A 19,064-nucleotide genomic window follows, 5' to 3' on the forward strand; every position below is an offset into this window, starting at 1 on the left:
TTTCTACTACAGCAAACAGAAATGGGACGAGGAAGACTTTGAAGGTGAGATGGAGGAAGATTTTGATGATGACCTGGCAGAGGAAGGTCTGCCAACAGGCCATGATGCTGTAGCCCCTGGGAAGGGCATCCTCCTGCTGCCTCACCGCCAGCTCCACCCCCATTCCCAACTGCTGAAGGTCCGTCCTAGTGTTGAGCAGGAGCCCCGCATGGCCATCCTGCCTCCCCACACCACAAACAGCCATTTGGGTGGGCAGGACCATGGAGAATGGACCTATGAGGAACAGTTTAGACAGGTAAGATTGCTTCATGTCTCAAAGTCATTTGTCTTGTATAAACCATTCCAGGTTAATGGATTCTGGTTTTGATAAATGAAAATTCAGTCCTGTCACAGTCTGCAGCTGATGGTTGTATTTGGGTTTTGCACCTATTTGCCGTGTTATGTCTTTCTGTGGAGAACCATGTCAGCCACATTCCTAAAATATCCTAAAGTCACCTGCTGTAATGCACTAGGAAAGTGCATAAATCTTACCATGTTGGTTGTAGAGCAGCGAGGCACATGTGGCCTTCACACCCCTCACTAGCAAAACGGCATGACACTTTCTCAGCAGCACATGATGTAACCTGACCAGGGTGGGAAATTAACACCAGCCACTGGCCAAATGTTGATAAAGCCAAAGTCTGGGATTTTCAGTTCGGCTTTGCCACCTGACGGTCTGGCACTTTGTGTAATAAAAGTACAAAGCTTTGTTATACACGTATTTGCCATTTGTTAAAAACGTCCACTGAATGGGACAGAGAGCTGAGTAGAAGAAACTCAGGGGAGCAGGGAGGGGCAGGGGTGGGTCAGAGTGCATTTTAACAACTTTACCATGCTGCCGTTTACTGTAAACATGCTAGTGGACTGGAAATTATGAGGGAGGCCCTGCTGGAATAAAATGGACTGTTTACATGAAGAGATTTAGGACTGTCAACAGCTAAGTTTAGATAGAGAGCTGCTGTCAATCTAAAAGGCAGCGTCAACAAGGAATAGCGTAAAATCCAGGCATGCTTGAGTTTTAATTACATTTTTTGCAAAAGTTTTTTTTTGCAATATATTTGTACTTGTACATGTTTTAAGTTGTTGTTTTACTGAGAATGAGGTATGGTATATTCTGGTATATACCACCATTTTAAGAAGCAGCTTTTTTTTTCATAATAAAAGCCACCGTTGAAATGCAATGACACTCATTGTATCAATAATTCAGATATGAAACATGTTTTAACGCTATGGGTAGCATTTTTTTCTTATCTGCACAGATAAGAAACTGTTTTAGAACTAGAAGACTAGTATGGGATTTGTTCAAAGAAGACCTTTTTATCGAAGCCTTTGGTATGCTGGTGGAAAGTAATTTATCTTGGCCACATTACACCCAGCCTACATGCTTCATTTTTCAGCCTAACTATAGATTCTGTAATTTAAGGCCTATTTCTTGTAATTACAGACCATATGGAATATAACTCTCCTAAAACCTATACTCTGCTCCTCTAAATAGATCTTCCTCTCCCTCCGTAAAGCTTTGTGTGAATGACTTGAATTGATACTCTCAGTTGGTGGTTTTCATGTGTCAGGTAGGAAATGCAGTCTGTTTTTATCATTGCATGCCAGTCAGCAGTGGATCAGGCAAACGTGCATTTAATGCAGCCGGCAGTTATATAATCAAGACAGCCAGTATTGTGGCTGTTAAGATAGTGTTACCCAGTCTATTGTTGATTAAAACCTGTGTCACGCCTTCAAAACATCAAGCTAATCATATAGACTGAAAGGCGAAGACCAAACGACACATTAAAACCTCATGCATTGTGGAGTGATATATGGAATATAGCACAACAGCCATATCTGTGTGCAGGGCGTTGTGGCCCTCCTTCTTGCTGATAGATTATAATATTGTGAATCCAGGATTTTAGCTGTCCACATTACTCACATAGGGCTAATTTTGCCTCTGAATGATGACAGTAATTAGAACTAATTGTAGTTATGGCCTGTTGTGATGAAGACAGTCTGTCCCCTTATAATTCTAACCTCACACAAATCAAAATCAACTGCTTTCTGCCTTAAATTGTAGGTGGTGGGTGCTAGCTTTATATTTTCTGCTAAAACCAGTACTTGTGGGTGTATTTTATGTCTTTCCGAATCTATGCAATAGTTGTATTGCTGCTTAAAATTCTAGATTATTTTTGCATGAGCAGGAGTTATTTGGAAAAAACATCTTTACTTATTATACTTAACAAATTATCTTAGTTTGCAGAACATCTGTAATTATATTGAGCACATTGACTTATGTGCAGCACAGTCTTTGATGTTCTAGACAAATATATTCATATATATACAAATATATTCATATTATATATATATATATATATATATATATATAATCAGGAAACACTGGCATATATACATTAAAGTGCCATTTAAATTCAACATTATTAAAACCAAAAGTCATATTGTTACTCAGCGCAAATGATTTCAGATTCCATTCTTTATAAGTGCGAAGTGTGGCATTCTTTGCTTGCTCGAGCATGTATACCTTCTTGTTGAACATGCCTTGGTCTCTTAATGCACTTAAAAAAGTGCCAAAATCTTTTAATATAGTTGAAGGTGGGATCATTTCTGTCATGGTGATGTCAAAGTTATTTACTATTATGGCAGTTGAAGTCAGCCTTGTGTAACTGTGCAGGTTATTTTATCTTCAAATATCTATTGTGGAACTACTGAAAAGGAAATGTTGCACCTAAACCTTTGTACGTCTCTCAGCCCTAATGTTTGTGGTTTGGCAGCATATGTCCTATATTGTAGGTCTTAGGTCAGGTGCCACAGGATGTAAATGCAGCAGTGTGTTCCTAATTAAATATTTCAGATTAATTAAACTAATTACCATAGTATTATAATTCACACAGCACTGATCTTTTTAATTACATATAAAATATTTTATGAAGCAGAAAAGTGATTGAATATTCTCACTATATGAACTATAAGTCCTTGCTGTTTTTAGTTCTGGTCTGAGTGAATGATATGTGATTTTCATTTCGAATAGAAACCCTATAACCTAAGTGTGTATTCTGGGCATAATGTCATGCAGGTTGGATGTTTGTGGAGGGCACCATGCAGGGAGGAAGGGGTTAATGCTGTACAGTTTATTTTGGGCAGGTGGGTGGAGGCTGTTGGAATGTGCCTGATGGAGGGTGATAATGTGGCCACTAGGAACCTCAGATCCTCAGCAGAAACCTTGCATGCCTCTATCAGTCTGAAGCAGTTCTGAAGCTCTGTCAGTTATTCCGAACTGAAAACTGTCTCTTTTCTCTCTTAGACGTCCCTTTTCTACCTTAGTTCAGGTTAAAACCTAACCTAGGGATTATCACACGAATGGAACAGAGAGATGTAAGAGTAAATACAACAAACTGAATTACATTGTTATCAAACTGAAGGTTTATAGGTCTATCAGTTGTATTATATTACTCTAAAAAGAGTTAATAATTACATCTGTCTATGTCTGTGGTGGTGGTCTGTGGAATTCATAGGCACAGACCCAAATTTAAGCCAAGGTTTGCCCCAGGCTGTATGTGGCTAAGATATATCAGCAAATCCCAACCTGCATTCCTGGTGGATCACCCAACCACCTTCCTGCTCTCTCAAAGGTCAGACTAAATCAAGCCAAGAGGTGCTGGCTGGTCAAATGTCTGATTGCTTTAATGGTTGTGGTTCATGTTTTGATTTAATTATTTTACCTAAATTAATCAAGATATATACGGATCATGTCTGGCTGAGACAGCAGCTGCAGATGACTTGAATAGGGCACAAGAATTAATACAGATATCAAGTTATGCCAGTGTTGTTGGATTATTTTGTAAATGAAACTTATTTGTGCGTCTAAAGTTATTTAAGTGATACCAATGCAACCCTGCTCTGCATATATCTCCCTATATGTCTGCCCCTTGAAATATCCATATCAGTATCCCTCTATGCATTTTTATTTCCAGGAAATGTTTACACCGCTGTTGAACTCAGTGGCACCCTATAACCAATAGGATTGCAGGCATCTGTTCCTATCAGCTACCACTAAAATGCTGAGGCAAGGTCGGCTGTGTTAGGTCCACCAGATCTCACATATAGCATTCTACACGCATAAAACAGTTGTGCTTGATCAAAACGTACAGTACGTCTCTGGTTTTATGTTTCTGAAAGGTGTGGTTACACTTGGATTCAAATTTCTTTGTGTGCATCAAACATGCCAGCACTAAAGCTATGACACAAACTGAAGTATAATGAAGAGCTGTAAGCCATGTCTGTCAGAGGACATGGTCAGAGGTGTGGCCTTTGTACATCACACCTAATGTTGTTAAATGTGATGGTCTGGCCTTCAAAGGATTTCCTGTTTGTATCATCAGCAATCGTCAACGCTTTGCTCCTGTCACTTGGCAACCATGACAACCGTGACATGCTCTTTTGTAATTAAATTGTTGAATCCTTCATAAATACTGATTTATTTGCCCCTACAAACATTCTGAGTGTAAAAACACTATTTAGTTTTATTATTGTATAGCCTCCTCAGTGCTGGTATATTTATAAAAACCATAACCAACTGCCATGCCTCTTTTACAAACAGTATCCTCCTCAGTCCAGAATTCAACCAGAGGCCATGCAGAGTCTTTTGAAGTCTCCTCTGCTGTGTCTCTGTCTGCCTTAAACACCAACAGCTGGGCAGATGGAGCCCAGATGGACAGTAAAGTAGGGATGTCTTTAAAAATTCATGGCACTCACCATGATCAGGGCGAATGGAGGGGAGCTGGCATTAAACATTAAATTGTTCATGCACACACACACACACACACACATATGCATTAAGTGTGGGGGAGGGCCTGTTAGTGACTACAGGAAGTGTAGCTCAAATAGTGGCCAATTGGGAGCAACACTTATTGGTATTGCCCATCAGGTTTCTGCTGATACAGCTGTGCTTGTTCAGGTTTATATTCCACTGAAGCTAGGGCTTTTAGTTGTGTAGCATAGCATTGTTCTTTATGACTGTTTGCGATCATCTTGAATTTCTCTCGGGATTAATGAAGTATCTATTCTCTTCATACTCACCTTCAGTGAGCAAGTAAGTATAAAGGAATGTCAGATAAAACTGGCTGTCCCAAATTCCTAAACATACTTTATTTTTTACTGTTAATGAATACACGTGTGTCTTTGATCAATATGTTACACGCTGTCAAGCTTTTCTCCAGCCTGTTTGCAGTTTTATTTTTGTAAAGCACATGATAGGGACTACTACTATTACTACTAGGGCAGACATGACTGATTCCACACAGTCTGCATCCTAACTCTAGTCTGCAAAGTTTGAAGAAACCTCAGCATACAGCAATCTGTTCAAGTCATTAAAACAAACAGCAAAAAAGGGCCTGGCAGAATGGGAATGTCTTCCTGTTGAGAGGAGGAGAAACAGCCCAGGAGGGGAAAGGGTAGGTGTGACTGAGGGAACAGGAAAAGTCAGTCAGTTGGTGTCGGGCTTGAACCTTTGCCAAGTGGAGCATGTAGTAAATGCTCATTTTGACTGTGAAGCACCGCAGAGCATTTGAATCGTGTCCAACTCCTAGCGTGCTCCATGGAGCTGATGTCAGAAAGTGTACAGCCATGGGGATTCTGGAAATTGGCAGGCACTCAATATGGAGGAGGAGAGGGGGGCTGGAGCAGGAATGTAAACAAAGATTGTGTAAAGGCTGAGGCTAGCTCTTTTCATCCCATGCCTTTCTTTAGCTGTTTTACTTTGTTATTTTAATTTTATTTTGGCATATGCCTTGATGGCTTTCTCTTGACTTTAGGTCTACATATAGTAGGAGGAAATGATTATTGTGAACTGTGGCAAACTCATGTCAACAGCTAAAGGAAATGTACAAGAGCAGGCTTCATCTCGTTCTTTCCTTTTTGTCCCTGCATAAGAAACTGTAGCCTTTTGCCTTTGCACAGGGCAAAAATAGATGTGTACTGAATTGTTGAAATGTGTTTGACAAACAAAACCGTAAGTGACATCTTTTCACACAAGGACCCAGCGGTAGGCTTTCATTTGAACAAAGGCAGTGCATTTAGCGCTTTGCCCTTCAAAACATTCTGAAAAGGAAGTGTGTGTTGAAAGCTTTCATTCTTTGAAGAATCAATTAAGAAATAGGTCAAACACAGATAAAGATACGCACCACACATTTTCAAGGTCTTGGTTGCTCTTTGTCCTGTAGTGAAATAAAATCTGCTCTGGAAAATAGATCTATGTGTTTGGAAATAATAGACTGTAATAATAATGTGTGTGGTCTTTAGGTCATACAGGGATATATAGAAGGGCACCCTTCTTAAACATAGTCTCATACAAATACTCTGTTGTGCTGTGATCCATCACTTTTGGCCCCTGTGACAACACTTAAGCTGCTCTGTCTTGTCTGTTCAATAACAGCTAACCTTTTTTGAATGTGCATCCCTGGCAGGGAGTGTGGGGTTGTCAGGCTCTGTTCAGTCTTTTTACAGCTGCACAGTGATAATATACCGTTTGATTGCCAATATTTTAACTGGTCATAGCAAGAAAACGATGGACAGTTGCAGCTCTGTTCCATTTAGATTCCAGGGTTCTTTGTTTGTACATGGTGTATGTTTGTGTTTTTTGCTCACATACAAATAGGGTGAACCATTTATTTTACATTTTATTTTTATCATTCTTGTTTGTAGACATAGACGTTAAATTTTGTATGATTTATATTCTTTGAAAACACTAATTATAAAAGTGTGTTGCAGGGGTTGCTTCGGGTCAATTCTACTTATTGTCCACGTGGCCACAACATCTCAGTCACTAAAGGCCACAGATGGCTATCAGGTCTCCGTGGGGCTGGTGGAGCCAAATTTGTTTTTAAAGCCACCATTGTTAACCATTAAACTCAGTGCCTTGTACATCTATCACTCTCATGGCACATGCACCAGAGTCTGTGCCTTCCAGACTATGTGCTTTCCTCTTGTCCATACCGAGGAGCAGCAGCAAAGCAGAACGACCATTTTTAGTCCTTCCAAAGTAGATCTTTCATATGTCTCCTTTGTTTGTGTGTAAGCACCATTACAGACCTTCCTCTGAAACTTCAGCAAGCCGTCTATCTCTGTCCCCATCTTTCTGCCTTCAGACGCAGACATTATCACGGCATCTACTCTGGCGCTGAATAAATACCTTCAGTTTTCACACAGACATTCATTAGATGATAATCTTGCCCTTACGTTTTCAGCCATGTTAGCAGAAGGCTGCAGTATATTTACATATTTAAACTTTTTTTTAATCTAAAAGCCATATAACATGCTTTGTGTGTGTTCTATCAGTTATATAGCTCCCTTACTCTAACACATCACTTTTGATCTTAAATTGCTGCTACACCCATTTCCCCTCCTTCTCCTTCTGCTTAGCTTTTTGCCATGCCCAGTTTGGGCATCTGTCATCACGATACTACTCATTAGCAGTGTGGTTACAACAGATTGCTCGCAGCTACATACATCAGACTCTCAAGGGCCCCTGGGAAAGCTGCCTGCTATTTCTGATTCTTATCCAAATCTCTAACCCACAGCAGTTGACCTGACAGTAGGAAAGAATGAAGAGCATGTAATCTTGGGATATAACTCAATCTAGTTTTAATGTACTGTTTTCATCCACTGGTTTTCACCTTTTTTCTTGTCAGCAGGGGACATGGTATATCCAGTTATATCCAGCAGAAGCTAAGGATAAAAGATCATTTGGCACAGCCCCACAGACTGCGGCCTCACTCACAACCTCTCACTTCATAAAGAAACCATGTCCTCAGTGATTATTGAATTTCTGGCACGTCATTGGATTTCTTGTAGTGTTTTCCAGGACAGGAGAGTCATGTTGCCTGGCAGTAACAGAATGACTTTAGTGTTAAGAGACTGTAGTTGTGTAGATCATGAATCTGATACTGCAAACATTTTTTGAATACATGTGTTATCAACTGTTAAAAAATTGTCGCGTCAGGGTATTTATGAATCAGTGTTGCTTTGTCTTGTGCCGCACTTGGCACATGCAAACCTGTGGTTTTATTCAGCAGCTATGCATCCTGCGTATGTGTCAGTGTTGGTTTCCTAATCTACCCTGCTCATCACTTTCTGTCATTTTCCAAGCAAATATGAAGATGAAGCAGCCTCAGTTATAGTGATGTTGTTTGTGTGTGCCTGCAGGCTCCTCACCCTTTTAGTCAATAGAGTTGAATTTACAAGGCCAGGCAGTCAGTAAGGATTATGATGTGTTTGATCTTGCCTGTCAATAAAACACTGTTAAGGGTATCAGCAGTTGGACATACCTTTTGTTGCTGCTAATTGTGTGCTTGTGGGGGAAGGGGGTATACGGCATGGTTGAAGGAACAGAGAAGACAAAGACAGATTCATTAAAGATGTTAGTACATGAAGACATGTCAGTGTAGTTTCTGTCATGCCGCTGTCAGCCGTGTCACCTGATGGGAGGATGGATGGCTATGGTGCAGAAAATAAATTTAGCACTGTAAAATCTATCTTTTTTCCATACATGTAACTACTTCTTGAGTCTATTATATTAGCCTCTTTCACATCATGGTTTTAATCGACCCATTCCAAACACAGCTAATGCACTGCTGCCTCTGTGTGTGCTTTCAGATAGATTCCAAAATCAGCCACGCAGAATGCCAGCAGCATTCTGTGCATTATAGTGTCTTGCCCTGCCGGCTCTGCTCTTTCTCACAAATGTTGATTCAGCTGTGTGGCTGCCTCCACTGTGGGCTCAGCAGCAATGTCCTCCCAATACATTTACACTGCCTGGAGAGCCAGAGTGAAGGTGGAGTTGTCCTGCCTTAAACATGCGTTTTGTGGTGCCATTACCACATTGCACTCTCATTCTCTGTTTTCACCTGTTATAGAGAGCATTTTATTCCTGTATGACTGATGGAGAACACTTAGCAAGTTGCTTTTTTGAATTGAATGAACTGACATTTAAAGCAGTGGTATGTAATGGTATGTAAATGTTTATAGTGAGCAGCCAATGACAGCCAGCATCTGAACAAACAGACAGAAAGTCAAACTGCCCAGGGGAGCTCAAAGAAAGGTGATGTCACGGCTCTGTTACTTTGTTTGATTTGCAGATGATCTCTAGAACGTCATGCAAAACAGAGTCATAAAGAGCACAAAAGGGAAAAATCACTTCAGGAATCTAGTTCTTTTGATTTAATTGTCTGGCAGCACAGATAACGAAGAAACCTGTTGGAGCACCATTTTCATAACTGGTTTCTAACCCATCCCTTTTCAAATTAGATTTTTTTTTGCTCAGCATTGAGTATATAAGGAAATCAAAGCATACATAGAGTTTTGATAGTTTTATGTAAAAGTCTCAAGTGATTTCTATAAATACGGTACCAAAAAGAAGTAAAAGAAGGTATAAGTTAAATATACTACATTAAAGGGCCTCTTCTGTGCTGTGGTATATGTCATGTTGCATATGTTGTGATCAGGCTCTGGTGTCTTGTGACTTCAACCTGCTTTTTTGGATGGTATAAAAAGAAAGGAGCTCCCTAAAATAGTGAAAAGTTAAGCAGGAATGAGTTTGTGTTTAGTCTGTAACTTTATTGTGATGATGGTAATCCTATAATAGCTTCAATAGTCAAAAGTATTGCCTTCATTGCAGTAAAACTGAATTATGGGCTTGCATGTAAGCCTACCTAGAGAAATTCCTTCAGTATACAGACGAAACCTTGTTTTTATTGAGGCCACACTTAGGTGAACTCATCTCTGATAAACCACAATTATAACCCATGAGTAAAGTTAGCCTCAACTTCATCTGGTATCTCTGGTGACAACAACAACAACAGATGGACAGAAGAATACCTGCCATGAGCTGAAAATGTATGAAAAAATGTGGAACATAGAGCTTCAGGATAAAGCTGACCAAACTCAGATTCCATTAAAAATTAGCTGGGGTTTGATACTCAATATTTGCTGTGAGAAGACAGTATGAGTCGATCCATTCCTGTTGTTTGTGTGTGTTTTAGTACACTTGGCCTGGAACAGTGCAGTGTTTGAATATGGCTGATCATATGTCTGTGCGCCCCATCAACTCGCTTCCATGCTTTCCTCCCCTACTGTCAAATAGGTAAACTTCATTTTGGTATATTAAAAATAGTAGTAATATTATTTTATCCCTACTAACTAGTTTTTTTGTGGCACAGTCTATCTTTCTTCTTTTATTTCTTACATCCCAATAGCAGGGTTAATGTGACCTTGTCACGCTCAAACAGCCTGATGGAAGTGAGACAGCAGCATTTTTTTCCACTCAAGTCAGGCAGGACGATACAAAGAAAACAAGTTTATACTAATCTCTTTCATGAGAAAGATCTACTGGAGGACTTAAATTAATATGACGTTGTGAAACTGCTCCGTCATCATTGGGTTATATGGGATTTAGTCTCAGAGTACACCTGGTTTCTGCTGTCATCAGAGCATAACAATATCTATTAAATAAAAGCATACATGTATGTAAAGGGCACCATCAAGGTTTTTTGTTTGAAAGCCTCTGTAGTTACACACAGTTAAAAAAAAAACATTTTAATATAATGATGAGGGAAATTCCCTCAACCTTAGTGCTCATAACACATTACACAACCTATATCAGTTTTAAAACCGTACACTTGGTGTTATTGAACATAAATAGCCTAAAGAATAAACTGAACTTTAACAACTGCACTGACCTGTTACACATGTAACTGCTGGGTTGGATTAGAGTCAATGATGTAAATGAAAATGTAGCTGAAATATGCAGCTGGTGGATTTACTCTATATTGTAAGGTTAGCAGTTTTATAGTTTTACAATGATGCTTAGTGGTTCTTAAATTAGAAATATTGCTCCTTAAAATTAGGATGTGCATGTTCTGTGCAGATATTACAGTGAAAACATGTAATTTTTCCATCGTGGGACAAATGAAGGTTTTCTTTTTCTTAATCTTAAAAGTCAGTTCTTCTTGTGTGATTACAAGTTTGCATGTGTGTCAGCCCCGAAGGTGATCAAGGTGATTGGTGTAAGGAAGCATGTACGTGATACCCTGGCCTTCTCTTACGTTTGGTTTTTAGTTGCAAAGCCCTTATTATGTGCTATGTGACACTTGTGTGCCAGCACAACTGACTGTCATTTGCATTAATGGAGTGACCCTCCCCCCAAACACACACAGTTTATACAGTGTCACCTACCACATTGCTTTGAGGCTGCTCTTTGGTTACTGATTATTTGCAGTGTAAAACCACCTCGTTTTCTGTGTGAGACCTGTTCATAGTTTATCTGCAGACTGGCTGTTTCTGACCTATATACACAACCCAGGTGGGAAATTTTTAAACAACGATCAAAAACTAAATATTGTCTAGGGGTTGTGAAGTCTTACTGAACTTCCAGACGGCATTTGGTTAACTTCCTTCACCATCTGCTCACTAACAAATCTCCCTTTAGTGGCATTTGTTTAGTAGTATACTTCTTCAAATGTATAACTCATGACAAACAAACTCTTTACCTGTTTTGAATAGCTACAAACACGATTTAGTATCTTGTACTGCAGTTTTAATGACCTTTCCTTGCTGCAGAGGATTTTTGTCAGGGGTGTGAACTGTGTGTTACCAGTTGGCCCAGTTTCTACTCATTTATCTAGTTTTTTTTGTTTATTCAAGAAGCAGGGTTTAATCCAAAGGGGCCCCTGATCCAGCACACACACACCATAGATGTGACGGCCTATATACGCCTAAAACAACCACACCCACATCAGCCTGATAAAGTCTGTATACGTTTGTGGGTGTGTGTTAGTGGCCGTATGAGGGTTATAATATACACAAAGTTTATGTGTAAATGATGGCAAGAAACCAATAGAAGAGAAGTTGTGCGAGAAATGGAGACAGAGAAGTCTGAAAAACTGACACAGAGAAGACAGAGCCCAACAAACCCACAGACACAATGAGGAAATATCTAGCCATAGATGGACAGGGGGAGAAAGATATACCATCGTGAGGTGTGGCAGAGGTCTCACCGGTTGGACAGGATCTTGGTTGGCTGCTTTCAGTCAATCAGGATCCAGTTCTCAATGCAAACGCTGGAATCTCGAGACCCATAAATGTTTCCAGTAATTTCTCTCTGTAATGTAGCTCCATTAACAGCTATTCTCCAAGCCACAGGTTGACAGGTTCAAATGTATACTGTATGAAGAGTGATGTGGATGTGTGCAGCCTCTGGTCAAACCCATTTTTTTCTTTCTTGTTGATAAGTAGCTTGATTTATGGTTCCTATTAATAATAGTTCATTTTACCTGCTTGAAAGCAGAGTCTAGTTTTCATTGTCATTTATTTTAGGGGCTTAACTTCACACCCAGTTCTACTGCCACAGTGTTACATGGTGTAACACCATAAATACCTATTTGTGCAAAGTACTGTACAACACACGGTCCTTATGGTCACATGAGGAGTTTGAAATGTATCATTTGACACTTAGATTTAATAACAGTATTAAACAGTTTTAGTATAAACATATTGATTAAATTTATCTCCCTTTGGTTAATTAAAAATAATTGAAACGTGCACCAGCATGTCATTTTATATCACATCTACTGGATTGTATTTGGCTGTGTATGTGAGGGGACAAAAGATAAATTGTTCTTTTCTTTTCAAAAACTAATGAATCCAGTGACTTTACCTCCTGGTGTCAAATGAATCAATGTACACTTGGCTAAGCTAGGACTAAATGTGGAGAACATGCAGCAGCAGATGTAAACAGAAGGAAACAGCTGCACGATTTCAGATTATTGTCACATGTTCAATGACACAAAGCAGGATACTGTGCTTACGACTGTTAACGAACACTGAGTGAGACTTGAAACTGGATATGTATTAGTAAGACGGATACTTGGAGCGTGTTAACACAGTTCACACTACAGACTGACAGCTCCTTCATCTAATCAACACACTGCCTTTCTTCAAGTCTCACTGCACTTCCTATGAATGAGCAGTGCCACATTAAAATCACAGCTTTAATAGTTGGTAGTAATATGATTTTATTAGAGAAACCTTTAACCTCTTTCATGTATCGCAATGAAATGTGTTTGTGAGTATCCTGCAATGGTAGCACATGTTGAAGGCTAGAGGGAGTGGGATCTAAGTAAACCAACCTCACCAGTAGGAAAATATTTATTGGTGTGATTAGGACAGACAGAGCAAAAGAGGGATAGAGAGCTAATAAAGCAACAAGGGGGGGGATGGGAACTTGGGAGGGGGTAATTTCTAAGATTTATGGCGCGGCACTTCAATGAAATGCATGCATCCTGTAATTAAAACTCCCCCTTTGCCTCCAGCAGGCATGTACATTAGCTGGCATCCCCCACCACAACATCCACCTCCCAACAGCCCTCTTGTCCCTTGCCCCCACCCCCACCCACTAGATAATAAGATCTTATGGCAGCTTGGCGTCACTAATGAGGGCTGAATGCCACAGTGAGGGGACTGTCTGTAAGTGGTAAGAGGCCAGTACAGTTCAATTTGGTTTCTGTGAGGTTCACTTATAGAAAACACAGAAATCTTTCAGTCACAAGCTGTTGTTCTTTCAGTAGATTAGTCAAAATAAAGTCTGAAATTGCTTTCAGTGTGCAAAAATCAGTCATTTATCAAATGAGAGGCCTTGGGGTGCACCATGGAGTGTGGTAAATGTTGTTATTATGCCACATAGAAATTACAGGATGACATAAACCATTATTATAATGCATCGTCATTCTTGTCCTGTTTTTATATTGTCTGTATGTCAGGTTATGTGTCTAATAGTTTGTGGGGTTTTTTGTTGACATGACTGTTGACATCTTCTGGTTACTGTCCAAAGAATCCAAAGAATTGCAGTTTATCACACCTGTCAACAAAAAATTAAACGCTTGTTCATGAGGTTATTTGCGTCAGTCTTGTGCTGAGTCGAGTATTTTCTTGATTTGATATCTAATTCTTGACTGGAATGCAACATTCTGGTGAGTGTTGGCTTGTTTGCTAGCTGTGGGCTGTCGTGACAGCTGTGTAGTAACAATGCACTGCCTTGGTTCTATTTTCTGTGGTTTTGTTTGGTGATGTTCAGTTGTACATTGTGTTTCACACCCTGCTATTTTCAATAACACATTACGAAACTCCATGACCTCACTCATGCACAGTGTGATGTGCAATTGTTGATACTTTTATGCTTGAGCTTGGCTGGTAGACATAACTGCAAGCCCTGCTGAAGTGTGAACATACTGAAGCTCACTCACATGTAGTAAAGTAAAAGGGGAGCATGTGTGAGGTATATGAATAGAAAGATTTCTATAATGAGATACTTCACTATCACACCAGCAAACTAGCCTGGAAAAAACAACCACAGGCTCAATGGCCTCTCTGTACTCCCCAGAGTGGGTGCCTCACTTTTACTGCTAACTTTCACTGAACTTTCCGGAGCCCCGCTAGCAGCTGGACCTACATCAGGTTCTCATCAAGCCACACTACTCCACAGCTTTTCTCTATTGCTTTCTGTCACCTCTTCTTATAATCACACAGCGACTGATCTTCTAGGATCACTCCACATACTGTTGTATCGAAGTCACCAGATTTTGTTTATTTTGTCCCAAAAAGGCGGTTGTCTCACTGGTTGTCATAGAGACAGAGCTTCTATTGAGGTCTCTTTCTGTCAGCTGTTTGATGCCTAATTCTGTGTGCGGAGGGATTTCCTGATAGCTGAATGTGATCCTCAGTATTTTGATGTGAAGGATGAGTTGTTGTTGCCTGATATTAAAATGTCTACCTCCTCCTCCTCCTCTCCACAGTTGTATGAACTGGATGGAGACCCAAAGAGAAAAGAGTTTCTGGATGACCTCTTCAGTTTCATGCAAAAAAGAGGTATGTACTGTACCAGTGCTTGTGTGCATTTTTTTTTTAAACCCCTAAATCCTACCTCAGTTATATCGCATCTGCTCGCCCTCATTAAAGTACACACTATCCATTGTGTCTTATCTTGTTATATCTCCTTGCTTTATCTCCTGCTGATGTCATAGGCAGCTTTTAATAGTTGGATACAGAGAGGATGATCACCCACCCCCTACTCTCTTGACATATGACACAGCACCGTCTACTCGTCTTTCACTCAGATGGGTGGGGTCTTTATTCATTTCGGAGATGATTGCTTTATAGTCGCACGGCCCCTCATCGTTCCCAGGCTATAACGAGAAAGAACATGGTGTATCAATGCCTGGGGATGGATTAGTTTACCTACCCATCCTTCCACTAGTCCACTTGGCCCTGCCCTTGTTTCTACTACTACATGTACTCACACACACACACAACCATTTGTCATTCCTCCTCATCTGAGCAATTCATTGTTATACTATGGGAAATAATGTATTGGTTGTATTTGCTTGTGTGGTTCACACAAAGGCCAAACGGCTGTTTGAGTCACACAGGTTGGGTCATGGCTGATATGATCAGATCAGTGACATGGGAGACAGCAGACATGTGGTCACAACTGAAAAACCAGTACTAGATGTTTACAACTCAGGCACTCATGGGTGGGTCTGGCAGGTCTACTCTAGGAATGTGAGAGCACCATCTATAGGCCAAAATAATAAGTGTATGCAAGTCAAAGACTGATTATATTTTATTTTTAGGGTGTGCCTAAGGACTGTATTTAGTGTATTTAACCTTATAGTGTACTTATACCATACTTACTCTTTAAGTGCACACCCCAGGAAAATAGTGTTATTTTCCTGGTGTAAGTGAGTCAACTGTCCACACATACAGTCAGGTGATCTCAGTTCTTGTTTCAGATAATGGTGGTGGTCAGTTTAGTACTATAAACGTGATCTGACCTGATCATTGTGGGTGTGGCCATATACTCTCATTTAATGCTTGAAGAGAGATAACAGCTGTTGTATGTTTTTCCTCATGTATTTTATTGCCAGTGTATGTATTAACTACCTTTTTTCCTCATGCATCTTTGTGTGTTGTTGCAGGAACTCCAGTCAATCGTATTCCCATCATGGCCAAACAGGTCCTAGACCTGTACATGCTCTACAGGCTGGTGACAGAAAAGGGTGGCCTGGTAGAGGTCATCAACAAGAAGCTGTGGAGAGAGATCACCAAGGGACTCAACCTGCCTACCTCAATCACCAGTGCAGCCTTCACCCTCCGCACACAGTCAGTACACACACTCAGTTACATTTTATGTTTTGTTTGGTTTTCACATTGCTCTTTACAGTGTATATACTAAAGTAATTTCCTGTAGTTGGTTCGGATGTCAGGATGTTTTTAATCACAGTTGAGTCTCGTATTAGAGGACAGAGTTTTTTCAATTTAAGTGTGAAGAGATGATTGACAGTAGTAGTCTGAATGTAAATGATCCTGGTGTTGGTTAACTATATTAACTCTGTGTTCATTTCAGATACATGAAGTACCTGTACCCATATGAATGTGATAAGAGGGGTCTCAGCAACCCCAATGAACTTCAGGCAGCAATTGACAGTAACCGAAGGGAGGGCCGGAGACAGAGCTTCGGGAGCTCCCTCTTCACCTACTCGCCGAATGGAACACCCACTATGCTGTCTTCACCAAAGCTCCCTGCACCTGGAGTGAGCCTTACTGTGGGCACCAATGGGGCCTCGCTGACCCCCATTCAGAAGATCAAGAAAGGTGAGAGTTCTATAAAATGGATCTGATGCGAGGAGGAGATGTTTTTAAGTCTACATATAGCTCAGCTGTCTTTAAGTAATCTTGACTTTCTGTTCCCCCATCTCTCTTCTCTTTGCTGTCTGACCAGAAGAGGAGGGAGGCCATCCGCTGTCGGGGGTTGGAGTGCCTCGTTTGCCAGCTGGGGCTTTGGCAGGTCACTCAGTTGCTGCTGTGCAGGCAGCAGCAGCTCAGGCAGCAATGGCAGCTCAGGTGGCTGCTCTGGAGCAGCTAAGGGACAAACTGGAGGCTGGGGAGCCACCAGAGAAGAAGATGGCGTTGCCTGCCGAGGAACACCACCGACTGCTGCAGAGAGCCCTGCAACACAACCTGCTGGCTATGACCGCTCAGATACCTATGAACATCCGCATCAACAACCAAGGTATGGAACACGCAACATAGTTTCTGATGTGTTCAGGAACAAAACGGAGAATCAGACATGATTGTGATGTTTTCACATCCGCTTAAAAAGTCTGTGCAGCCTTGCTGGAGTTGAGGAAGTTCCTCCTTTATTTAATCAACATGAGGTAAAAGCGCAAGCCAACTCCTTTTGGAAAATGCCAATTTTGTTGCTTCCTTGAGCTGAAATGTAACCGCTAAAACAATATTGACTGCACAGTCTTGATTATGATAAATAATGCACTTTTTAATTTATGTTGTTTTTACCTCAAATTCAAACATTAAAAATCTTTGTTGCGTGACAGGTATCAGCAGACAGGAACAGGGTCATTTGGTTCAACAGGGATCGATATATGCAGACAGCCACATGAAAATTAAAACATGATGAATGACGTTGCCTAAAGCTTATAGACTAGACAACAGAAGACTTTGGAAATCTATATTCATGTATTCAAAATTCAAATAATCATTTCAACAAAAAGAAGGTTCTTCTAGAGACAGACCACTAAACTATCACTGAAAAGACAATCATCTGAGTTTCTCTGTTCCTCATTGTTCATGTTACGTTGCATTGTGTCTGTGTGACCCGCATTTCACACTTTTCCCTTGTCATGACAGTTAGTGTCTTTGTACAATCTTATCATCTCACCACAAACCACAGGACCCTGCAGTGAGGAAAAAGCTCGAAGCAGGCCTGCTCGTTGACCTGTTTACCTTATAGAGGCAGCATATGTACATACAATATACATATGTGACTATATGTGTGGGGGTTTTCCTCAACAGACACTTGGATCTTATAGCAAATTGTGATCAAACATGCTGCATTTCCTCAGGAAGTGATACACATGTTTTCAGAGAAACATTCTACAGGACATTTTTTAAAGGAAATGATGTAAATGTTGCTTCTAGAATGATCAACTATTATATCAGTTTCTTCATTTTTGACAGATGCCAGACAAGACTCTGCTCTAAACCTCACCACCAATGGCACAAGCAGCATCAGCATGTCAGTGGAGCTCAACGGAGTGGTGTATACCGGTGAGTATTTCTATCATAGACCACAGGAAGTATAGCTTGCTGCTTCCTGCCTTCTAAGTATTCCCTCAGATTTGCCTTTAGTTGTTCCTTTTTAAGAATGTGATCATGTCATTTTGTGAGCTGCATTCATACTACTGTGAACAGGTGTAAACCTCCACTTTCCAGATGTCATATGACAGATCTTCTATATTAAAGGTAGGGTAGGAGATTTTGAAAACTCAGTGAGAGCCACATTTCGAAAGTAAACACATGCCCGGTTCTCTCGGAGCTCACCCCGAAGCCACGCCTCCCAACCACATGGACGTGCATTACCTGAAGACGAGCTGTGGTCTGTGACTTCGGCCATCATGCATGTACCTCTCTGGTGCGCTTAGAGCAGGAAGAGATTGACAACCAGCCAATACTCCGTGCAGGGAATGAAATCTCCTACCCTACCTTTAAAGGTCTAAAGAAATGAAAAATCGACAATTTGCAGCTTTATTTCATTGTTTCTATTGAATTTCATTCAGTCTCTCACTGACAACATGTGTCTCTGGCTAGCGAAAAGCACTGGCAAACAAAAAACACCAAACATTAGAAATACAAGAATATGAATTTATCACTAGGATGTTACACTTTGTAAGGCATCCTCAGTGTCCAGTAATGATGCCTGGTTTGTACCACTGGAATAAGAGAGTGATAAACTAACTCATGATATCATGATTTTAAATGTTAGTGTGTGGACTACTACAACATTATTATTGAGGTTTAATTCTTCCAGTAGGCCTACTTTGACTTTGGGCAGGCCTAATCGCTTCCTGGATCTTGCTCTGTATTAAAATAGGGCAAATTGTTTCTCTCAAAATGTT

The 19,064-nt window shown here is 40.5% G+C and overlaps 1 protein-coding gene across 3 annotated transcripts in view; it reads left to right on the forward strand.

Moving 5' to 3' along the window:
• The window catches only part of arid3a (AT-rich interactive domain 3A), a 35,795-nt gene that overhangs the window by 12,601 nt on the left and 4,130 nt on the right, over window positions 1-19,064 (forward strand). For 2 of the 3 annotated variants that reach the window (XM_028403403.1, XM_028403404.1), the window contains 6 exons: window positions 13-295; window positions 14,886-14,958; window positions 16,068-16,251; window positions 16,496-16,743; window positions 16,871-17,161; window positions 18,127-18,216. In XM_028403403.1, the coding sequence (XP_028259204.1) occupies window positions 13-295; window positions 14,886-14,958; window positions 16,068-16,251; window positions 16,496-16,743; window positions 16,871-17,161; window positions 18,127-18,216 (1,169 nt within the window). The remainder of the gene's footprint in view (window positions 1-12; window positions 296-14,885; window positions 14,959-16,067; window positions 16,252-16,495; window positions 16,744-16,870; window positions 17,162-18,126; window positions 18,217-19,064) is intronic. The other variant, XM_028403405.1, reaches the window with a different exon arrangement.

Source organism: Parambassis ranga, chromosome 4 (assembly GCF_900634625.1).
Source record: "Parambassis ranga chromosome 4, fParRan2.1, whole genome shotgun sequence".
Taxonomy (NCBI): Eukaryota; Metazoa; Chordata; class Actinopteri; family Ambassidae; genus Parambassis; species Parambassis ranga.